This window comes from Dreissena polymorpha, chromosome 11, assembly GCF_020536995.1.
Source record: "Dreissena polymorpha isolate Duluth1 chromosome 11, UMN_Dpol_1.0, whole genome shotgun sequence".
Lineage (NCBI taxonomy): Eukaryota > Metazoa > Mollusca > Bivalvia > Myida > Dreissenidae > Dreissena > Dreissena polymorpha.
The window spans coordinates 41,124,656-41,150,980 of record NC_068365.1 but is presented as its reverse complement, the minus strand read 5'-3'; the positions used below and the strand labels follow the sequence as shown (position 1 = coordinate 41,150,980).

The 26,325-nt window shown below is 35.0% G+C and overlaps 2 protein-coding genes across 2 annotated transcripts in view; both read right to left on the bottom strand.

Moving 5' to 3' along the window:
- Positions 1 to 26,325, bottom strand: part of LOC127850569 (plexin-A1-like) — a 314,190-nt gene that overhangs the window by 171,175 nt on the left and 116,690 nt on the right. The window lies entirely within an intron of this gene.
- Positions 1 to 26,325, bottom strand: part of LOC127849785 (uncharacterized) — a 100,550-nt gene that overhangs the window by 15,479 nt on the left and 58,746 nt on the right. Inside the window, exons 3-9 of the mRNA XM_052382536.1 lie at positions 22,795 to 22,953; positions 22,250 to 22,463; positions 14,632 to 17,633; positions 14,150 to 14,232; positions 13,036 to 13,351; positions 12,468 to 12,636; positions 11,426 to 11,630 (exon numbers count right to left, since the gene is read on the bottom strand). Coding sequence (XP_052238496.1) covers positions 11,426 to 11,630; positions 12,468 to 12,636; positions 13,036 to 13,351; positions 14,150 to 14,232; positions 14,632 to 17,633; positions 22,250 to 22,463; positions 22,795 to 22,953 — 4,148 coding nt within the window. The remainder of the gene's footprint in view (positions 1 to 11,425; positions 11,631 to 12,467; positions 12,637 to 13,035; positions 13,352 to 14,149; positions 14,233 to 14,631; positions 17,634 to 22,249; positions 22,464 to 22,794; positions 22,954 to 26,325) is intronic.

Genomic DNA, 26,325 nt, shown 5'->3' with positions numbered 1-26,325 from the left:
GAGCTTACATCAGCAATATTGTTTGTTAATTCTATACTATTTTTCAGTTTTTTACAATTTCGTACAATTTACATTAAAAGTTATATAAAATATTGCCAGTATTTATGTTGGTTTCGTGTGTATATTTGTTCTTGAATATATGGAATGTGTGCAGAGATCCTAGTTCTACTTCGTACTTCCTACAGTCGCTGACTATTACAGGAAGGCAGGAATGGACACTGTCGAGTCCGTTTCCTGGGAAGAACCACTTCTTGGTGTCTATGGAGGAGATAATGAGAACGCTCCCAGAGTAGGGAGCGTACCCACGAACTCCCGTTCGCTAGGCGGACACCTCATCCACTACACCACCGCGACCTACACTAAACCACCACATAGTTGCAATATTCTTCATAGAGAATAATAGGTTAGTGTTGATTATAGATCAGGTTTATCATGCGAGGCTTACAAAACATAAGCGCAAGCCTTTCCGAGCATGATAAACCTGATCTAGTATCAACACTAATCTATTATTCTATATATCCCACTATTTATTCAATAAACCTTTTTTATTTTAACAAAAAAGGCCCATATGCAGGAATTTTGGACCGGGAGGGGGAGGGAGCAACCGGAGAGGGCGTTGAAGAGGTCCTGCCTCTCAAATGTTAAATTTGTTGAATTCGGCACTTTTCAACGTGAATTTTTATGCTTAAAAAGCGTATTTTGTGATATAAATGTATGGGATTTTGCACGTAAATCAGATTTGAATTCAAACCTCCTCAACAGTGTTAATTTAAATTCCTAATAAAATGTTCCTCATCTACTACAAATTTGTACTTTCACCATTATCAACACAGATAAACCATCACAATCGTCTACAACTCCGAATTAGATAGGACTTAGAAATGTTCTCTATAATAACCGTTTTCTGGAGGGATTTTTACGCAGCACTTTAACACCTTGAGCTGATTTATTTTGGTATATGAGTCTACCTATATGGCCTACAGGCGAAGTGTGAAATTCGTTCCGGTCCATTGATTTTTGGCGTAGTTATGGGCCTTGGCCTTAACATTTTCTCTATAATGAACGTTTTCTGGAGTTTTTTTTACGCAGCTCTTGCAGATAGTGGGCTTATTTTGATGCCCCCTGTAGGGTGGCATATAGCAGTTTAATGTTTCCAACTTATTTTGATAATTCTTTAGAACAATGACATGACATTTGGTGTATGAGTGTACCTACATGACTTACAGGTGAAGTACGCGTGTCGTTCCGGTCCCTTGTTTTTTTTGGCGAAGTAACTGGCCTTTGACTTAGACAAAGTAACTCACTGGTTCAATTCATGCCAATTATCAATATAACCTCTCTAATTGCTTCCAAGATGATTTGTTTTTCACAAATTATTAACGTCAGCAATGTTCAGACCTTCCACCTCCTGTATCAGTTACTTCAATTCGCAGCTTATTTTTTCTTTGCCAATCAGAAGATGTGTTACATTAACCATCGATCGATACATGAAGCATATAGGATCACCAGGGGTAATTGGCTGATCGGGGATGCGTGTTCAATGTGATAAGAAAACTTGCCTAAGGGCTTATCTCCACTGGCGAGCGCTGATCCTCTTGTTAATCTGATTCATTAAGCACATCTGCTCTTTTGTATATTTGGAAAGTGTACTGTGGGCCATTTCATGAGAGAACAATTTACAGTAGGCCTATTATTTAAATTCTTAACTCTACAGCCAGCTTGGGGATGCCTCGGGGCCCAGGGCCTGGGTACGGGCCTGGTATGTTTTGTTTATAAGGTCCTTAATTACGCGCCTAAGGCTGCATTATGAGATGATCCGGAGTGTGTTCCAGCATTCCCACCTGATTATCTAACCAGATTTACGAAAGTCTGGAAAGGTTTGAATTATTGCTGCAATTTCCTGGCTTCCAATTTTGGTGTGTACTTGTGCTGTGTGGGAAGGCAAAGTACTCGGAAGAAATCCCATCTGCCCGGTATAGTGACGAACAGGCGGAAGCGTGGTTTGAACCCGGGTCGCCTGGGCAAAACGCCCATGTACCGACCACTGCGCTAACCGGACACCCTTAAAAAGTGTCGTTCCGATAAGTCAAACTTCTAATTTCTTAAAGTAAGTACACGTGCAGTCATTTACATGTGTAAACTTGCTAAGGGTAAACAATTCCAACATGTATAGCATTAGAACCGTATATGTTCTGAAACGTGTTCTATGTTTGGTGAATGACCGCTGGAATATTGTGATTTTTTCAGCTGTGCTCTACTCAATCTACGGAGCGGCCATTTAGATTTAGATTAAGAAGTTTTGAGGTAAAGACGTGAGGACAAAATTATCATGATCTAAAATAATGCACATTGGTTGCTTTCAAATGTGTTGCAATTTGCCAATATTTGCCTGAATGAACGTCCATGTGATCTTGTCTTTGCATACCTAAGGAAATAACAAGTAGTAAAACATCGAGCTGGTATTTTTCGTTTTTAAAGGGGCACTTTTGGATGAAAGAATGCTTTTATGTTATAATTAATGCAGACGAGACTTTTAAAGATTTTTCGATTGTTGAAGAATCTAATTTAACATGGTAGTAGTCTTATGTCAGAATTTGTGAATCTAGGTGATGAGGATAAGCTTATATATATTCTCTCCAACAATCATATTGTTAAACTTACAGCAAAAACCTGTTACAATTATTCTTCAACTTCGCTATAATATTCTGTATAAATGGTAACTCATACCTTAGTATTTCTTTTAGCGTGCTTTAATGTACATTAATGTTCTAGGTGGGAGATGAGTACACACCTTTCAAGTTGACTCAATCACTCTTAAATTTAAAGTCTTGTTTCTATCCACCAATTCCCTGTTTAGATTTTTTTGTTATACTATCTATTATACATATGTACTGAACCATCATTCAAATAGTATTAATAAAATGGTGTGTTTGTCATTTGCGACCTAGAATTAAAACTGTTTTAATACTTAAGAATTTTATTGTATAAATGACTTAACATTACCTTTTTAATTTGATAATTATTGTTTTATCCCTGTGTTTGAGTGTCACCACTGACCAGTTCGTAGATGGTCTGACCATAGGCGATATATGATTTTGTAAGACTTTTTTTACTATGCTCAATAGTGCTTTATTTTCGCTTTCAGTATTTTATGGTTAATTTCTTATGGCACGTTTTAGGAGAGGTCAGAGTGGTCAATCAAACTTTTATTATGTAGTAGAGTCTTTAACTGTATTGTCTGTGCTGTATGTGACTTAGTCTCATAACTATAGGATTGTACAAAGCTGTTTAAAGGGGCCTTTTCACAGATTTTGTCATTTTTTTAACTTATTCATTAAATGCTTTATATTGATAAATGGAAACATTGGATCATAAAAGCTCCAGTAAAAAATCAAGAAAAAAAATAAAAAAAGGAAAAGAACATTGCCCAGAGCAGGTTTCGAACCAGTGACCCCTGGAGTCCTGCTAGAGTCCTGAAGTAAAAACGCTCTAGCCTACTGAGCTATTCCGCCGAGTACATATTCATGACGTATTTTATACCTTATATAAGCAATCTTCGTAGTTTCACAAAATTTAACGACAAAAACAGAACTCTCCAAATTATTCAATCGTTTCGCGTTGCAACGCTTTATAATTTTTAGGTTTTAAAATCGTCAAAAGATGCATATAATGGCTATAATAGAGCATGGTTAATGTTCAGTATTATTGTTTCCTCACAAATATCATAACTAAAACGAAAACTTACGAATCTGAAACAACTTTTTTCAATTTTGTCAATTTACCAAAGCGTGAAAAGATCCCTTTAACTGATTTCCAGACTTTATTGGAGATTATATAACTTTATGGTATTTGGAAGAGAGGTAACTTTGTAGCTCTTGTTACAGTTTCTGTAATTTGAATTCATGGGTTAGCTCCCTTTCATTTCACTATAAGTGTATGATGATTCTTATGTTCATATAATATTCTAGTATCTTATAACTCGATTCCTTTGAATGGCAGCATTTTATTATTGGCGTCGCACTGAAGTGCGGCGACTCGTATGTTATACGTCTTTTTTTCGCTTATGGGAGGAGAAGTTATTTTACGGATCAATGTATATATTTTTGTTGTCAGAATATCTTGCACAGTGGTGATTTTTTTGTGTGTAAATTAGTGTAAATAAGTACCGCATTTGTGCCTATTACATTTACTACAACATTTATTGCTAATAATGCATAGCTAATTATTTTAATTAATAACTGATCACAGGGACTGGGCAATAATAAAAGATCACAGAGACTGGGAAAATACGCGAACCGGTGTAACCATCTGGTTTTTGTATAAAAACAAAACATAATCAAAATATCTTTATTTTGTGGTTTTTCTAACAATAGCGCCGACTTTTGCTGTTCGAGTTTTGGTTAACGCGTATTTTCTTCAATTTTACAAGACGACATTGATTACACGGTTTATTGCTTAATTGATAACCGTTACACTACAGTCACTTATTAATATCTTAGTTATAAGGTGTTTTGTTTCAAGCGGTTCCGTAGTGTAGTGGTTACACGCTCGCTTCACATGTGAGAGGCCCAAGGTTCGAGCCCCAGTAGAATAAAATTATTTTATTTGTGTTCTATGTTAACTTTTTGTTTTGATGTAGACATTTTAGTTTAAATAAATATGCTGTTTTATTGTAACCATTTTTTTTTATGCCCATGAAATATTTGTGTAAGAGGGTGGGGGGGGGGGGGGTTCGTAAACACATTAAAACTTTTACAGTGTTTTCATATCAATGAGTACTCAACCCCTATCGTTAATGAGCAACGTAAGAATAAGTTCAGAATCATCTCCCCTTGAAGTTGAGAAAAATATGAAATTACGCTTACAAGATGAAGCAGATTTTTTAAAACCTACACAGTTCTGTTCCGTTAATGAAAACTGCACACGGATGCCAGTAAAAAAGGAAACCAATGTAATTAAAATGAACTATGAAATATTCGGGGGTTACAACACAAATCATAGATAATGGTTATTTGGGGGTTATAACACAACATCATAGATAATGGTTATTTGGAGGTTATAACACAAAATCATAGATAATGGTTATACAAGTATCTTTTTCCATTTTGTTTAAAATATCCGGCCAATATATTAATATTTACAGTAGAAAAAAATCGTTCCATGTAACTTCATTGAGTGCCTTTTACACTGAAATTCCCGACGCCCTTTGATGCTTTGCATCAATATTATACTTATCTTGTTATGCTTATGTTTTATTGTATGTTGTGATTGTATATTATGCTGATGAGACTTAAATAAACTAAACTAATAATCATGGTCAGATCGAAAATTGTGCGTAAATGATTCGTACAATTGTATTTGCGCATACTTCAAGTACGTAATTTAGGCGTGCGGACGCGTGCTCAATTAGCGCCAATTATTATTGCAGTGTGGTAATCAACAGAACAATTATATATAGCAACTCTAACTTTCAATAAAGTACACATTTCAAATTGTTTAATTCTTATAATACAAGCCATAAACGGTACTAATTTGCTCGTATTAACCACTGAGCATCATGTGATATATACGTATTCACTTTATTGAAGCGATGTGAATCGAATACTAGAGACCGTATTCCTTTTCTTAACGACTAAGTATCTGATGGTAAACACGTATTAACTCTTATTTATTTGGACCGCGCTCTGTGAAAAAGGGGTTTAATGAATGTGCGTAAAGTGTCGTCCCAGATTGGCCTGTGCATTCCGCACAGGCTAATCAGGGACGACACTTTCCGCTTTTATGATATTTTTCGTTCTTAGCAAAAATCTATTTTAGGCTTAAAGTGTCGCCCATGATAAGCCTGTGCGGACTGCACAGGCTAATCTCGGACGACACTTTACGCACATGCATTAAACCACCTTTTCACAGAGCACAGTCCATTTGTATTTGTCTGTTATACGAGACATGGCAACTCGATTAAACCACAAAGTGTTTGGTGAAAGAAACAAATAAATTCATGCTAATAACTGTATTTATAGCAAGGGAAACTTTTAACGGATTATTACCACTGAATAAATCAATATCCCAATATAAAAACTGATACATTAAATTTTATATTGACCACTAAACACGATAGAATCTTGAACGCGTCTTAAACGCTGCGTATGTGGTTATATAAACTTCCTGTGCGACCCGTCGAATGTATTAGGTAGTATCTCGAAACAGGAATTTTTGAATTGTAATATTTGAGTATATGTTTCTCGAGATAAAAACATATTATTGGGAAACTTGTAGTTTATTTTGGTCATATACTATTCTATGGATTAATGTTATTACTATCATAGCAATAAATACATGAGCACATTATAAATTTGTCTATAGTTGAACCGGTCCAAAAAAGTGGAACAAAAAAGGCTAGCAATATATGAATTGTTTACATCGGTGTAAAACGATTAGGAAATGCGCCTTAACAATTCTGTTGGAGGATTTACGACAACGTTGTGATCTGAAGGATAAGAACAGGGTCGACTGACAAATGACACATTTATATTTCGTTTATAGAATTATTGTATTCATTGATAAGTATTCCATAGTAAAACATCATATAAAATTTCAACTATACCATGCAAAACATCATGAGCGCATGTCAAAGATTCAACTTACGGCATTACCCTGACAAAGCATTGAGTCATAAATAAACTAATACAAGCCTAAAATAAAACTGATAAACAACAGCAATAATGATGGATTAAAATAACTATAAAGTGTTCTTTTGTTTTTTAACAAATAATGATGAACAGATGCACATGACAATTAGACTGTTTTGTTCAAAGAAAGTTAAATGAAAATAAAACAGTACAAAACTTAACAACTACACAAAGTATTTTTAAATGTTAGTATAAAATTTAAACAAGGATAAACCAAGACATTATGTACTTAATATTGAACCAATTCAACAAATGTATGTGTGTGTTAAGGTATTGAAACGCTAATACGACATTTTGAAAATGTCTTTCTTGCTACGCATATATCTTATACCTCAGTCACAAATAGACTCCGATCACCGTCCGATAAGCGGCCGACGTATTTTTCCGCTCATCGGGCTGGCGACCGGCCGATGATCGCACGGAAACCGGGCCAATTTGTAGCATCGGGCAGCGTCCGGATTAATTTTAAGTCTTACTTAAAATTTTACCCGACTTCGGGTCGGGAAGGAATCGAGTTGAGATCGAAACAAGATCGGACGATCAACGCACGGGTATCGCCCGGCGATCGCCCGACATCGCATTCATTGAACGTGTATCGGCAAAAGTAAAGGTATTTCCCAGGGGCATATACATCGGCCGGCGACCGTCTGATTGCCAGAGGGCCTCCGCACGATTCCCGACGGACGCCGGACGATGCTCGTTATGATACACGTACAATAAATCCGATGCCGGGCGCACGCCGGGCGATAACCGTTCGTTAATCGTCCGATCTTTTTTCGATCTCAACTTGATACCTTCCTGGGCCCCATGTCGGGTAAAACAAACTGTGATATAAAAAAATAATCCGGACGCCGCCCGATGCTACAAAATGACCCAATGTGCGTGCGATCATCTGCCGGCGCCAGCCCGATGAGCGGAAAAAAACGTCGGCCGCTGATCGGACGGTGATCGGTGTCTATTTGTGACTGAGGTTTTAAACTTTGTCACTCATCGGACGGCGGACGGCTCCGACGTGTCCAGTCTTCCCGATGCCTGGAGATCGGACACATCGGCCGGCGACCGGATTATTTGTGACTGAGGCATTAGTGGTATGGTGTTCTGCACCATAAATCTTAGTTTTAGAAAATATACTAACCAATTCGGCAGGACTCTCAGATATTTCAAAGTAAAAATCATCATTCTTTTTATCTGGAACATGCATTCACAAATTTTATTCATATGCACATAAATATTGTGTACGCAAGACATAGTTGGTAGATATTTCTACATTAATACATAAAATTTGCCTTTTAAGGTAGTAAATACTTCTATAAAACAGCGCTTTAATAATATGGTATTACTTTGTAGGCACATTGACTCTAAAATCGCGATGTTATAAAATTCTAACGATACACATGGTACGCAATATATATATATATATATATATATATATATATATATATATATATATATATATATATATATATATATATATATATATATATATATATATATATATATATATATATATATATATATATAGCCCAAATGACAAACATTACATAGTAACACATCATAACAATACAATACTGAAACAGTTGAACATAGCGCACATACAAGTGTATATTAAAATATAAACGAGATTTCAACACGAACATCCGTCAGGGGCTAAACTAACATTTGAACATACAGGTTTATATGTGGACAAACGTATGTGTACACCTTTTGAATTCACTGTGTTTTCTATAAACAACCCTCATAAACCTAAACTTACTGAAGACGGAGAAATAAACTACTATTAGATGCATGTTATCTTTGTAGACCACATCTGTTCCTGTCTTTCTTTCCCTAGTCAACACACTTACATACAATATACGCTATGGTGTGGTTTAACAACACATTTAAATTACTAAAATATATATGTGTAAGATATCTTTTGCTTTTTGCGAATTGATGACTTCTATTATTGACCACACTTTTATCTGTACAAAAGAACGTGAAATGTGTATGCATTCATTAATAGTCAGAACAATCTCGTGCATTAGTGTATTATTGTTTGTACATGCGACCTAACTTCCAGCAATACACTACACCAACGATATTGAAAAGTTAAATACAGATTAGTATTTCAACGGTAACATACGACAGCAAACGAATGTATTATTGTACACTTAGACATTTGAATACAGATTTTATTTCACAATGTAAAAGTTGCAGTTATATATGGGTTAATGATATATACAAGCACATACTTGAAAAAGATATTACATATTAAGATTACTAATTTATACAAAAAGTTTATAATACTCACAAAAACGCATGCACATGTATTTGAATTCTAAAATACGAAACGATTCGCATGGTTAATTTCTATCAATGTAGCATAAGCTTACTACAAATAAAGCAAACTCGTCCGATGACTTTTCTAAGTCAATTGCACATTAAAAACATCGACATCGGGTATTAAGCAATAAATTACGTATTTGTCATAAAAATCGAAATACTATTTACACATACAATATTAAAACTAAATGAGTTATGTACAATATAAACAACAGCTGATATTTACTAAATATAAACAGCCACGCCAGATAAACTTTCGGCTGGTATAGCAGCATGGTTTATTTTACAATTTCAATTTGCTGAAACTTTATTTACATGCAAAACATAAAATAAGCTTCAATCCATGATGAACTGTTACCATGTTATACAATTTGAATGGGAACTACGTAATTGTAAAATAACTTCTTATTGGCAATGATCAATTACGATATATTGTATTTTCTTGTTACTTGTCACGTTATAATAGCATATTTTAACTGATCAACTATTATAGCGCACACTATGTACATACCTGTAGTAAGACAATAATAATTAAACAAATACATATGTACATATGTACACAAAATAAGCTAAGCGTGCACTTATTATAAATTAAGAGAACATGTATTTTTTTAAAGTTTATATCTAGCATTAAACATGCTTGGATTTGATGTCAACAAATGGAAAACAATGACAAATTCATTTAACACGTATATAATAATCCGTAAATAAAATGCTTTACCAACAAAAATAATGTCACCTACAATAACACTGACGCTTAAGTTGTTTCACATGATGCAGTATTACTAAAGTTTATAATAGCGCTTTAACAATGCATATGTACACAGGCGACGTGGAGGACCCCGTAGCAATTTTCTCATAGCTCTTGGTTTGGTCATTTCAGATTGTATAGAGTGACTCGGATATATAAAACCACTGACGCTACTGTTTAAGAGATGGTGTTCTGTATTCAGAACCTTTTTGCTCACTTGAACGAATCATAATAAAGAAACTCATACACATAAAGGTGATATCAATTGTTTAAACGAAAAAGTAGAGACAATAACTACACAAAAACCTTCATATTTTACAATTTTAATTTGCAAAAACAATTTTAATTTATTGTATGTATTGTGTCTTCAGTATATTTTATAATTGTTATGAAATAATAATTTAATCAGGCTTATTATACATATTTAAATATTGTAAATATGACAAAACATACATCTATAATCTCTGTACACCATTTTTGTGTTTCTTCACCAATAAGTATGGCTTATCAAAATATCAATTAACACAGGCAATTATTTATTACAAACAGATTCAGTCAACAATGACGTAATACTAACTTATTGAATTGATGTAATATTTACATGTCTACAGAAGACAGCTGCAAGAGAATACTAAGCATTTCGTTTTCAATATATTGGACGCATCACCAATACCACTTGTTTATGGTTGTCATTACGGAAAGACATTGCCATGTTTCTACGTTACCATTTGAACGTTGTATTATTGTTAAATGTCCGGTTGCATAAAAGACGTATTTGAGAAAAAACGCAAGTTGTTTTGATTTTGATATGTGATTAAAGAAATCGAGCCTGTGTCAAGATTTGAAACAAGTATTTTCAATGCGTACTTGACGTGCTAGTACATTATGAGTTCTGAGCATGTTATTCAGTTATGCCGACCTATGAATCACAATACTGTTCGATATTTGAAATTTCACGGGTTTGCCTTCTTATAAAAGCGCTGTTGGTTAATTCATTCAAAAAACATTTTCTGAAAGTGTAAACCTACGTAATTTCCAGAATAAAGCATATCTAATTACTCTTAATAATAGGTTATGTTATTTCTTAAGATGTACATATAGCGGCTGAAATGTTTCTCTTTACAGAATTTCCAGTAGAACTCATATCTAATTACTCTTAATAAAAGGGTATGTTGTTTCTTAAGATGTACATATAACGGCTGAAATGTTTCTCATTACAGAAATATGCCGAGCATGGTATAGATATATATCATAAAATTAGAATAGTGAAAACTTAGTTTTAGTATTAATTTTTAGATAAATAATAATGTATTAATATAACGGATAAAGTATCTGATCGTTTTAAAATTTATTTTCCGAAATGTGATTTTATTAAATATAAATATATACCTTAATGTATAGAATATGCGTTATTCAAAGGGAGATAACACAGAAACTCTTAAATTATATATCTCTGAGAACATATAGATTCTATTTGCATAAAATCAGTTAATTCGATAACTCAACATTTAGGCATAAATTGTAAGAATAGACTCCCTATAATATTTCATGAAATCGGTCACATACACAGACGGACAAAATAATATTAAAGGAGCACGAGTTAATCGAGCGGAATAAATGTTATCTAAATTCAAATTTGAGTCGAATTTTACAATAGTGCAACCACGTTCGAGAATCAACATATCCCTCTCTCCGTAGTAAATGCTTATCAAAATCGTCATCAGCCTCGTCAGCGGTAGCAGAAAGAGTAGCAGCAGCAGAAACAGCCCCCCGAAAATGTCGTTTGTCTACAACTTCAAACTTTTGCATTTCTACTGACTCCAGTTTACACACTTCGTGTTTAATTCTCGTATAATCATCTTCATTCCCTTCAACACGGTACAGCAATTTACATTGTACGTTATGTTGTGCGGTATACATGTCCTGCACGAAATGTTGTAACGATGAAGGGGAACATGTTGTGTAAATTATAAACACATACTTTATAGATCTTGGTAGTGTCATCACCGTATATTGTTTTAAACACATCCTTAGCTGCTGCAAGTGGGTGAGTAGAGGCAGTGTCTGTGACAGAATGTCGGGACGTTCGATTTGCGTCATGTTCAGAATGGTAATATTAATGGTGGGTAACGTTTCATACAATCCATAGGAGTCCTTCATTAACTCCAATTTAACATTCGACAAAACTTCACATTTCAAAATAGGCGGTTCCAAAGCCATGGCATTTGACTCACCACTCGATACCACAGCATATTTGTACAAGTACAAACGGACAGTATGGCCTAATGTAGACAGGTGTATCATCAAACTTTTCAACCAATCTGGTGAACAATATCCATCACATAAAATCATAAATTGCAGTGTAGATGGTAATTTGTGATCAAAACGTGTCATGTGAATTCCGTTGAAACGAATTTCTTTAAGCATGGTTAAGGAGCTTTGTGTCACCACATCTAGGGACGCATCGTCATTAGCTGTGAGCAACAGAGAATTTATATTCGTACTACGAATAAGTTCAAAAGGCACTCTACTATTGTGCTCAACGTTAAGCTTAATATGAGATAAGTCACATGACAACAATTCACTACGAATAACAGTACTATCTGTCTCGATCCCACTTTCAGTATCACTTGTTTTTACAAGAAAATTAAACATTGTACACTTAACTTGATGGTGTACTTCCGACAACGTGATCAAAAAGCTACATAGCCACTCAGGTGAACATTCGCCATCATCCAAAGATATACACTGCAATGAAGCAGGGATCTTGAGATCACAACGACCCGTATAGGTCCCCGACAAATAAAGCTCTGTTAGCTTGTTGAGCGTGTGAAGAATCTCGGATGCTAATGATGCACAATCAGCCGTTCTCAGGTCGAGGATCCCTATACTTGTATCACGTAATATTTCAAACAGTTCCTTACTGCCAGTTTTCACTAATATCTCAATATTGGGCATGTCATGTGCCAGTAATTCAGATCGCAAGTCTAATAAATATGAATGTGATTCGTTTCCACGGGCTTCTTCATTTGACTTCAATACAACATTCCACAGCTTACACTCGACAGGATGATAAAATGAAGAAAGCGTGACCAATAAGCTGCACAGCCACTCAGATGAACATTCGACCCTCTGCAGACTAATACACTGCAATGAAGCAGGCATCTTGAGATCACAACGACCCGTATAGGTCCCCCACAAATACAGCTTTGTTAGCTTGTTGAGCGTGTGAATAATCTCGGATGCTAACGAGGCACTATCAGCCGTTTGTAGGTCTAGGATCCCTATACTTGTATCACGTAATATTTCAAACAGTTCCTTATTGCCAGTTTTCATCAATATCTTAATATTGGACATGTCATGTGCCAGTAATTCAGATCGCAAGTCTAATAAATATGAATGTGATTCGTTTCCACGGGCTTCTTCATTTGACTTCAATACAACATCCCACAGCTCACACTCGACCTGATGATCTAATGAAGACAGCGTGATCCACAAGCTGCACAGCCACTCAGATGAACATTCGACACTCTGCAGACTAATACACTGCAATGAAGCAGGCATCTTGAGATCACAACGACCCGCATAGGTCCCCCACAAATACAGCTTTGTTAGCTTGTTGAGCGTGTGAATAATTTCGGATGCTAACGAGGCACTATCAGCCGTTCTCAGGTCTAGGATCCCTATACTTGTATCACGTAATATTTCAAACAGTTCCTTACTGTCAGTTTTCACTAATATCTTAATATTGGACATGTCATGTGCCAGTAATTCAGATCGCAAGTCTAATAAATATGAATGTGATTCGTTTCCACGGGCTTCTTCATTTGACTTCAATACAACATTGCACAGCTTACACTCGACAGGATGATAAAATGAAGAAAGCGTGACCAATAAGCTGCACAGCCACTCAGATGAACATTCGACACTCTGCAGACTAATACACTGCAATGAAGCAGGGATCTTGAGATCACAACGACCCGTATAGGTCCCCCACAAATACAGCTTTGTTAGCTTGTTGAGCGTGTGAATAATCTCGGATGCTAACGAGGCACTATCAGCCGTTTGTAGGTCTAGGATCCCTATACTTGTATCACGTAATATTTCAAACAGTTCCTTATTGCCAGTTTTCATCAATATCTTAATATTGGACATGTCATGTGCCAGTAATTCAGATCGCAAGTCTAATAAATATGAATGTGATTCGTTTCCACGGGCTTCTTCATTTGACTTCAATACAACATTCCACAGCTTACACTCGACAGGATGATAAAATGAAGAAAGCGTGACCAATAAGCTGCACAGCCACTCAGATGAACATTCGACACTCTCCAGAATAATACACTGCAATGAAGCAGGGATCTTGAGATCACAACGACCCGTATAGGTCCCCCACAAATAAAGCTCTGTTAGCTTGTTGAGCGTGTGAAGAATCTCGGATGCTAATGATGCACAATCAGCCGTTCTCAGGTCGAGGATCCCTATACTTGTATCACGTAATATTTCAAACAGTTCCTTACTGCCAGTTTTCACTAATATCTCAATATTGGGCATGTCATGTGCCAGTAATTCAGATCGCAAGTCTAATAAATATGAATGTGATTCGTTTCCACGGGCTTCTTCATTTGACTTCAATACAACATCCCACAGCTCACACTCGACCTGATGATCTAATGAAGACAGCGTGATCCACAAGCTGCACAGCCACTCAGACGAACATTCGACCCTCTGCAGACTAATACACTGCAATGAAGCAGGCATCTTGAGATCACAACGACCCGTATAGGTCCCACACAAATACAGCTTTGTTAGCTTGTTGAGCGTGTGAATAATCTCGGATGCTAACGAGGCACTATCAGCCGTTTGTAGGTCTAGGATCCCTATACTTGTATCACGTAATATTTCAAACAGTTCCTTATTGCCAGTTTTCATCAATATCTTAATATTGGACATATCATGTGCCAGTAATTCAGATCGCAAGTCTAATAAATATGAATGTGATTCGTTTCCACGGGCTTCTTCATTTGACTTCAATACAACATCCCACAGCTCACACTCGACCTGATGATCTAATGAAGACAGCGTGATCCACAAGCTGCACAGCCACTCAGATGAACATTCGACACTCTGCAGACTAATACACTGCAATGAAGCAGGGATCTTGAGATCACAACGACCCGTATAGGTCCCCCACAAAAACAGCTTTGTTAGCTTGTTGAGCGTGTGAATAATCTCGGATGCTAACGAGGCACTATCAGCCGTTTGTAGGTCTAGGAGCCCTATACTTGTATCACGTAATATTTCAAACAGTTCCTTACTGTCAGTTTTCACTAATATCTCAATATTGGACATGTCATGTGACAATATTTCAGATCGCAAGTTCGTTACATATGTGTGTGAATCGTCTCCACGAGTTTCTTTACTTGACTGCAATACAACTTCATACATTTCACACTTGACAGGATGATCTAATGAAGAGAGTGTGATCAATAAACTGCACAGCCATCCAGGAGAAATTGTGCAATACAACAATTTAATACACTGAAACGTTGAAGGCAGTCTAACATTCCAAAGACCACTATATGTTCCACATAAAATTATTTCCTTTAATTTGCTTAGTGTGTAAAGACGACCCGATGCTAATAAAAATCCATTATCCGTTTCAAATTGAATTTTTTCCAGATTCGTTGCCTTTAATATTGTAAACAACTCGTCCGCGCCCTCCCCAACGCATAAATGGAGATTAGACATGTCGCATGATACAATCCACCGTCGCAGCTTGGCTATACAGATATCAGATTTTTCTGTGGTATATACTTCGCCCAGATTACAACGGACGGGGTGGCTGATTTGGGACAAATGCACAAGTAGCCGCCCAACAAACTCAGCAGAACATCTACTTTTTAGTAAACACAAATGTTGTATATTGGAAGGCGGAAACAAATCTTCGTAAAAATTAGATTCTTCTATCCGCAAAAACGTTAGGTTACCCAGGGATGGCAGCAGCCCGGAAAACAATGACACATCTTTATTTCCTTTTAAAGTCAACTGTTTTAAGTTAAGATTATGTAATGCTGATATAATACCCCGAGTTCCTGACGTCTTCAAGCGCTCAATACAATGTTTTGACTGTTGAAGGCATGTGAGTATCTTATTTTCTGGAAGTACATTACGTTTTAACAAGAGTGTGCGTACATTGGACTTGTTCATCATTAACATTTCCAATAAATCGTCGTTTGTGTTCTTTTTTAAATATGCATGAAATGTGAAATCTCTCATCTTTAGACAAATATGTTTTTGTCTGCTGACTTTAGCCTCGTGATAACAGCTAATCATCATCTCCTGCACTAGCATAGATATAACCAAACCACGCATGTTGGACGACAAGTTAATACCGATTTTTGAATTCAATTTCTTGTTCGTATTAACGACGGTTTCTCGAAATGTTAAGATCGTTTTTCTGTCATATGATCCTATTATTAAACTCTCAAGTCCTTCATTTACGTTGTTTAAGAGGTCTTCTGTCAAATGGTTTATTACTTTACTAGCTACCTCACACTTTAGTCCACTGAGATAAATAATTACCTGACTGATTTCCAGCACATTATAATTTCTTTTGCTAAACACATCCGTAATTTTTTCCTCCGATAAATAAGCAATATGAGAAGCAGCAAAGAACTCCTGAATCGTTTCATGTACAAATAAAACATGTGATTTGCATGAAGCCGCTGAAAAGCAATGCCGCTCATTCAAAACCCCCGATTTAATGGCAATCTCGAGTTGTTCATTCGACAACATTTCAGTTCTTAACAGTTCATTTTTGCTTAATACAAGTGACTTGTCAGGGCCAAATGTGTAATGAAATGCTACCCTTGCTAGTGCGTTACAAATCTCTGTGTGGTGCTCAAAAACGTCATTTTCCGATGGAATGGGTTCTGTTGATCCCTCATTTGGTAGCTCCTTGTTTAAAAGGGTGTATATCATAACTTTATTTATTTCGCATAATGATCCACTTAAAAACGTTTTGTCCACCCATAAATTAACTAGGAGTGTAAGCATCCAAGGAGACGCCATAAAATGGTTTAAATTACGTTCCTCTACGTAGGCCATAAATTCGTTATATGATACTTGATCGTCTTCAGTCAGAGAACGTAGCATATTTTGCGTAAGCTGTTCGGTGTCTGTTATTCCAACCGCTTCTATTAGTGTGCCGATTTCAGAATCTCTGATACGCTTATCAGCCATTTTCCAAGGTCGTGAAGTTGTTAAGACAATACATTGCCTGGATAAAGAAAACAGTTTCGGTATAGGGTTGTCTTTTGTTTGATCGGTCCATTCGTTTAATCCATCCATAGTTACAAGGCAGGTCTCCATTTCCATGATGCTTCCTAGTAAATCGTATGCCTCCACCTGTTGGTTTTCATTAAAGAAAATTTCATCAATAATTTGTGTTTTGATCATGTCTGATACTTTACTTTGCCCAACCGCGTCCCGAAGTTGTATGTGGAATAAAAATCGGAATCTCTGCAATGTTTCTACATCACTGAATTTAGAGCTTGGCTCCGGTTCTTTTGAGTCTGAATCGCACCAGTCAAGGACCAATTTTGCAAGAAACGTAGTCTTGCCCATTCCAGGATCTCCTTGTATGGATACTCGGTCGCTCAATGTGTTGTCTTTATAAAACATGTCATTATATGTGTCAACGGTTTGTTCCGTATTTCTTCGAGATCCATTTTTCTCGATTGCGATTCGGTTTAATTGAATCGGTACAAATATATCCATAATCGATTTCTCACGGCCATACCATATTGGCGAAACAGGTAGCATTTTTATTTTTTTCTTGTAGTATTTTTTCAACCGTCCTAGAAAATCTGAAATTAAATTGAAAGTTTGAACACGAATTAAACGTTAATAAATTTCATGCGACTAAATATATAGTTAACGTTTGAGCATCACAAATATCTGCATTGCAACATACGGGTTTTGTGTGTGACGCATATTTACTAAAGGCTGTAATATTTAAACCTAATTATTTTAACAGGTAGTATTCTTTCGCTTTACAATGTGTTTAATTTAATTGATTGATGAATTAAGATAATGCCACTCATAAATTATCAGTAGGTAAGGTATTTATTGTCTTCATTATATGTGAAACACAACTGTTTTTATACAATTGTAAAATGAACAAAACTATACCCTCTATTAAAGCAGCTAAAGCATATCCGTCCTTGCAGTACCATGTATTATATGAAATTAACAATGTTTTGCGTCAGAGTAAAGATATGGAACTATTGTTAGCTCTTTGCAGTAGCCGTGATAAGGGATTTAGATCTCATGTAGTATCAATTATATGCTAAATCAATATTGTTTGTATTATAATGTAGAAGTTACTGATGATCAAATGCTTAAAATTTGTTATTGTATGTATACATCGATTGAAAATTATGAACGGTGTGGAGTGGGATGCCCTCGACCCTCACAAACCTATGTACGAAGATAATAAAATATATCGAACGGAAAAAATATTGAGCCATATATATGATACTAGTGTGGTAACAATGTTTTTCAAAGATTTGACCTAGCGAACTAGTGTTGGATGACAAAACTCAGATTCAAACTTGGTCAATACATTCAAAAGATATTTTTTATATAAATGCCAATATAGAATGAGTAATAAATGTGGCCTCTAAAGTGATAAAATGGTTTCAGTGTTAGGACGCAAATTATCCAGATTCATGATCGTAAACAATACCATTTTGACCAAGTTATGTGAATGTTGAATGGTATAAACAAAAATTCTAAGATATGACCTGGTCACCTTGTTTTGTTTGAAGCATATGACATACATTCGAACATGGTCTATATTCATTCTGACCAAGTCTTATTACGATAAGATAAATACTTGTTTCCACAAGATAAGCAACACATTTATCCAAGGACCTGACCTAGTTCGGGGACGCACATGATCAGGATTCAATCTCAGTCTATATATTATCGAAATTAGAATGTTGAGTGAATTTCATTAAAATTCGATGAAACATGTGATACATAGCGCGATTACTAGCTGAAAGTTTAAAAGCTAAGCTGTGAATAAATGATGATATAGGGTGATCGTAGTAACATCACATTAGCGGACGCGCTGATTGTCTGACCAATGACAATACGGTATAAAAAATCTTTGGATCACTATATGTTAAAATCCCACCACAACATATTGCAAGAAGACCATGATGGCCCTGAAGCACTAAACTGAGTTTGATATTAATCATAGACCATTTTTTATCTGGCGACCTAATCTTTTGATAGATGCGACCAAATACAGGTTTCGCAAAGAATGCGACATACATATGACCTTACTAGTGGTTACAAATATATTTTGAGATATTACATGATGATCTGGTTTTTGGACGAACGTTACCCAGCTTTACACTCGGCCTAGATAAGTTAAGCATAAACATTGTAGCGTCGTAAGAAGGTTTTTCAAAGATTTAACCTAATGACCTGGTTGTTGAAAGCACACGATCAAGAGTACAAATCGGACTAAAATCGTCCGGATAAAGGTTCTTATTAAGTGTCATTTAGATTAGGTCATAAAAGTAGCGTCAAGGCTGGTAACAAAGTGTTTTTATAAGATACAAAATGGTGACCTCGTTTGTGGACGCACTTGAAGTGTTAATGCGTCATAAATGTTTCCTCTATAATGATAACACGGTTTTACATTGATGCATAATATTTGGATCCACGTTATCAAGATTAGAACCCGACTTAGATATTCTTAAGGCACTCATTCTCAGAATTGTTTTCAATATTGAATTAAACTTGATGCCTTTAACAAGCCAACAACTAAAGACCCACCACTTACGACGACAGACAAACGGCGATCACCGTATGTCAACATAATCACTTCGTTCACATGAGTGCTCAACATTTGTCATTCCGTGCATACATAGACAATGCAACAACATTGCTTTAACAAAAAACGTAATACATAAATTGATATCAACATGTGAATTTGACTTGTTTTAGCTTTTCTACTGGAAACCCGATTTAATACGCATTCGTCAAGAGGTGGTGTATCAAACAACTCGTGTTTGTTGATACTAAAGTCTATAACAAAAGACTTTAAGGCTGCATTTGCAAAGCTTAACGTACTTTCTTCTATGTCATGAGTAATACATCCTTGTTAACGCCCTTGACGCATCATTAAATTCAGATCATCATGTAATCTGCTTAGAACATTTGTTCAAGTTGATATATTGACTGAGTTCAGTCCATTGATAAACATGTCTTCTGGGGGTGCCAGTTTCGCTTATATATATATATTGAAAATCTTCTTAATTAGAACAATCAGCATTCATTTAAAGAAAATATTCAAACACAGCGATAGAAAGCGTATTGATATTTTGCAACTTGAACAGATGTGAACATTCAGTTATTAATTTGTATTCATAAATATTTATTAATATCGGACCTGGGCATGTGTTATGTGCAACACGGTTTTGTAGTATCTATTAAGATTATGTTTACAATGTCCTGGTACTTGGGTTATAAAAAAAATAAACACTGCAAACATGGGTATAACAGCGTTTTTCCTCAACAAAAAAAGTACACCGGAACACGATAACATCCCGAATCCGATATTTGTATTTCCCAAAATGAAGGTGTAACTTTCCGAAAAAAATTCTCCTGAGGTTACTTTAAAGATCGACAATGTGCTTTATTAAACTTTGGTTTTATTTAAGCGACTAGCTCAATTCAAATCAGTTACATTGATAGTGGAACATTTATACAGTGCACATGAAAATGGTATCAAAACCAAATTGCACTACGTTTGTGCAAGTTAAAGAGACATTAAAAATCATTATACCTTTAATACAAACAGAAAACTTCAAACTGAAGTATTTTATCTAGGTTACCTAATAGTTGATGCAATATTGATATTCCGATGGGAGTTTCTTTGTGTGTTTTCCATGGGATTTTCCCCCATTGTCTGTGTGTGATTCTCGATTTTTTGTATTCGTTTGAGTATGCTTTATGATCAATTTTAAGCATTGTTAAACTATTTGTGATGATGCTCGTTTAATGTTCTTTGATAGCAAAAATATAATACAATTTTTATATCGGTAAAAAAAAAACATGGGAAAAAATCCAATTAAAAAACACAACATCCAATGGAGGAGAAAAAAACAACATAGAAAGGCTATTTTGAACTTGTTAATTAATATTAATGAAACAAATGGTAATTTTATATAAAATATCTTAAAGGAAATAGGTACTTAAATTTGCGAAATTTCGGTTTCGAAAAGTTTGTTTGGTGTCCGTTTTAAGCTAAAAAGCATCACCATACCACTTAAGAAGCTGGAAAACTCTTAGTAATCATATCAATATACACTTTGAGACTTTTCTAACGCAGCACTTTTCAAAATTGAACATGTCAGTTATTAGTTAAGTTTTTTATTTAAAATGTCACATGTGATCATTAGACTATATTCTAGGCTCGATTACGATAAAATCATTCATCCCTAACCATCAGGCGCTTTTGCAAAAAAAGTTTTGTGGGGTAGGTGTGGTTATATTTTTATGCATCTGAAAATGTTGAATCACGTTATTCTCCATTGCATTTCAATTTCTTCATTTAAGGCGGGTTGATAAACCAGGAAAACATACAATTAATTTAAAAATCAATTAAGTCTTGTATACAATTTCAGGATGACAACAGCGCAATCGGCATGTTGCAAGCCACCTTCCCCACATGCTGAAGCATCCGATCGTCACGGATGAATGATTTCGTCGTTTGCTTGTACATATAATAGTAAAATGATCACATGTACAATTTTAAATCAAAATATTCACTCGTTTATGAGATATTTAAGTTTAAAAAATGCTGCGTTCAAAAAGTGATCGAGTGTAGTTCAGCGCGCTTTATAATTCCAATTTAATTTCAGTTAAATTATCCTATGTGGGATTTTCCACATAACATTGATTAAAACAACAATATACAATTTTAAATTTGTTATGTTTGATATTATATTGTTGATCAATTTCAAATAAATTTACTTAGATTATTAGATATGTGTTGAATAAATCTGAGTACACATTCAACAAACTCCGTTCAAAAATTAACAAGCTATATTGATTCAAATGCGTATTGCGTTAGAAACGTCTCCAAGTGTACTCGAATGACCATAGCCTAAAGTGAATCATTATTATAAATCGATTTTACTAATAAAGGAATACCATAATTAACTTCATCTTTTCATTTCATTTTCGAGACTTGATTTTCGCTTAGTTTCATTAAAAAAATGTTTGAAATAAATTTATTTGGAAGTTACTTAAGGTCAACAAATCAATAATTTTAAAACATGAACTGCGAAGAAAAATTTAAATTGAGTGTCTCCAATTCCATTATACACATAAAGTTTGTTCCAAAATATGAGTTGTATGTGACTGATATGTGATTTTAAGTGCAATATAAAGTCAGATATACCTTCACAGGATTGTTCGTAGTCTTTTTCAGGATCAAGTGCAATTTTACGTCTTTCAGCGTGTTCGTCAAGTTCTCGTTTACATTTGTCCGCGTGTATCCGTATCTCGGCAAAAGTCTTCTCAGCTATAGTGTCAACTTCCTTTAGTTTCTCTTGAACAGCAAGTAGTAAATGAATCATTTCCTCAGTAGTTATCTTCAATCCGTCGTTTTGCAGCTGTATTAGAACAATGGCATCTTCAGATCGTTTCCATTTAAGAACTGTATCATCAATCGAATGTGTAGTGTTTTTGTATAAAGCTTTAATAATTTGCTAAGAGATTATAATATATCAGCTCCCCATATAACATCAACATCATATAAATGATCACCTGAGTCTCGACTGAGCGAAGGAAGCTTATTTGACATAAAACACATGTTTGTAAAATAATACAGGTCGACTCGTTTGGTGTCGCTTTCATAACACATGAATGTAGAAGTTAAAACCCTCTTTGTGGGTGATATCAAAGCATACATCAATAAGATAACGGTTTAGAAATAGATATAACCTTTGCTAATTTCTTTACAGCTTCCTGTGATGCGACGTCTTGTGCTAGACACGTTGGGTCAGACAGCAGGTTAGTCAGTGTTGTGAAGATGTCCTGGAGATCTGCGTCTGTGAGTTTACACTGAGACGAGTGACGGACAATCCTGCCAATGTCACGTGCCTGAAAAAATTGGGCATTCCTCGTATGTTATGAAGTACTGTCTGAGGCTCGTCCGATAACCTTTTGATGCAAGGTATTACATGCAATTCTTTCTAAGGTGTTTGTTGTTTTGAAACGTCATATGAAATAAATCGATTCCAAAAGACAGTATGCGGGCTAACATCATGTGCATATTTACGTTTTATATGTATCAAACATTGAATCAAATATACACAAAATGTTGCTTTTATAGATATATACATTCTTACATGAACATTCCATTCATTAATTCGAGTGATCCACACTTTTTTCTGCATGCGTATGGTTAATTAGTATCCTTACTTGGATACATTTAATAATAGGATATGATGCGCAATGGGTGTATCATATATGAAATCTACTTAACCACTTACAAATAGTTTGTAAACAACGTTTACAGTTGCTTACCGTCTATGCAACAGTTTCGATGGCTTGTGATATATGAATAGCAGTTATGTTTTGTATGGTTATGTTCGACTATGATAATCACGTGACCCTTTAGCCTTACCAATATTAGGACACAGACGTTATCTGGAATGCATTGTCATAATGAAGGCTTTCGGAAGGAAATGCCTCTGACATATGACGTACAATGTGATACCAGTTATTTAATTTTGAAGAAATAATCCGTTGAGACTACCCTTGTTTAAACAATTTCTGTTCTGACATCCAGTTGTTCAAGTCCATGATATGTAGAATATAACTGGACTTTGTGGTTTGATTTAAGATTACGGTATGTTGATGACAATTATAAAGACACAAGCTGAAGAAAAGTTTGCTTAGTATTTCTAAGATTATGATTGTCATTTTTAAAAAATACGGTTGTGTTCCTTTTATGTTATTATGTTAAGTTAAAAGTGAATGGGTGTTCATTAGTATATCAACGTTTGGAACAGCGAAGAATACGCTATAATATGTTGGCGTTAATAATATAATTGCAGTAGCAAATTATTGGTTGATATTTAGGCTTTCGTGGTACGTCATCCGTGCACGACTATACGGTGACACTGTAAAAACTATAATAATTATCATTATTAAAATTAATTATTATCATTCTGCATAAATATTTTTTTGCTATTATATTATTTCAATGTTTCAGTTAAAACATTTTGAATACAGCGGAAAATAAAACCACTCCACTGCCAAACGACACAACATATTATTAAACGTTTTCTAGGTTGTTTAGTTAACATCTTATACAACTGTACTTGTAGTGGTCCCTAAAAAGTAAAACTTTTCTCTAGCGTTTGCAAATCTGAATGGCAATGCAAATGGGCTGGCAAAACTAGAAGAAGTTATACAGTTCGCACAAAATGCACCAGGTTTATCTATGCAGTAATTCATATGCTTGTTCAAGATGCTTATGCGGATAATGCAGCCAGTCTAATATGCGGGGAGGTTTCAAATAAGAATTTCGCAGGTAGTTTATATTTCGCGGAATTTCGTTCACCCACCCAATAACTCGTATTTGTTTTAATAAATTTACACGAAACTCACACAATTCTCAGCGTAAAGCTAATTCGCGGAAATACAATGAAACTCAGAATAATCACAAACATGTTATTAAGTTTAAGGCACATTGCATTTCAATAAAACATACAAAAAAGCAACTAAAACATTTCAAAACCTCTCATTACTTGAAACGGTACCACTTTGTTTAATCAATCGTAGCAGTTTTAAGCATCTGCGAGATTTTAAATATTAGCATTATTTGATTGCAAGCGAACAACTACAATTGCATATTGAATGACAAAGTTACATTCCGGACAGGCTTTGTATGACCAAAGTTGGCCTTGAACCTATAATGTGTGAGCTTTTTCTGTCAGCTAAGGAGAGTGATGTTTCAAGCTGTGTTATGGTAAATGTTGAACATTTACCTCTTTGTATGACCTTTAAAGGATGCTGCTGTTACACGCGATACATTTTCATATAATGGTTTACATATGAGCTAAGCTAGTTAACAATTCATAAATATGCGGTAAAAGTATGAACGATACCGGACTTGTAAACATTTAAGGCGCAACGTGACCTTAGAACTCTAAGTATGGTTTTGAGATGTTTGTTCAATGCGTCGTCATCTAATAATGTGCTTCCATTTTAAAATGAAGGTATTTCAAAATCTACCAATATATTGTACAATTATTGCTTATATATAGAATGTTGACTGATATATTGGCAAAAAGTCAAACTGATAACAAGAGGACCTCATGGTCTTTGGTAGTTTACCTTCGACATAGAGACAATAAACTTTCATGTTTATATTTTCTTATAGGTGTGTTATGCATCTAGCTTCATTTAAGTTTTACTACTCTGTATGACAAACGTTTGATATGGTCTGAGGCAGTAGTTGAACAAATTTAAATTTGAACGTTACACCATAAAATAAAACAAATGAGTCCAAGGATGGAGCCAAGTTTAATCTCCACGTAGATTGGTTTGAATTATTGTATAAGAAGATCAATGTATGGTGTCGCCCAACAAGTATTAAACACATAACCCTGGCTGTTTCAGAGAATAATGTGTTTAAAGTTATTTAAGCAATTATAAATCATGTGATCAAAGGGACCTGATTAGTTTTGACTCCATTGGAATGGTAAAAGAACTTAAAAGAAGAAAACTATACAATATTACATACATTGTGTTTTAGAGAAGATTTGAGTTCCCATTTAAAATCTAGTATTGCACCAACTATGAAAAAGAGTATCAAACGGATTATAACGTAACGTTTTACAGGATCCATTTACACAAACAAAAATGTAATGGTGTTGTTCTATGTCAATTACACATTTTGTTTATTTAATTGATATCTGTAGACGATTTTCCAATATACGGTTTATCACACATGCTTTAATATCTCTTTGTGTCTAAACTCTTATTTTAATTTACTGAAATACTCATGCTTAATTTACTCGTTTTACCATGCACATGACCTACCTCCGTATGGCGAATCAATGTATATTAATATGTTCTGTATTAGAGAGACAGTATACATCAGCCAGCTAGATGGGTCGTGCTTATTTATGTTAGTTGCATTACTCCTGCCCTGTACTTGGGTCATGTATATATTCGTTAGTTTAAAGAATTGTGTTGATTAGACTATTTTAAGGAGTATAAAAGTTTTGTATTAAATGGAATACTACATCTCAATAAACACTTTGTCCAGTTGTGTGTGTATTTATTTCATTGAATTACGCTACATTTGTCCTGGTTAAGTTTTATTAAGATTTAACAAGGGGTTAAATATGAGAGATCATTACAAAAAGAAGTAAACTCTCACATTTCTCGCATGCACTGACGTACGCAGAACATCTAGGCATCCTAAAAGCTCCCTATGATTAAAATGTGCTCAGGTGA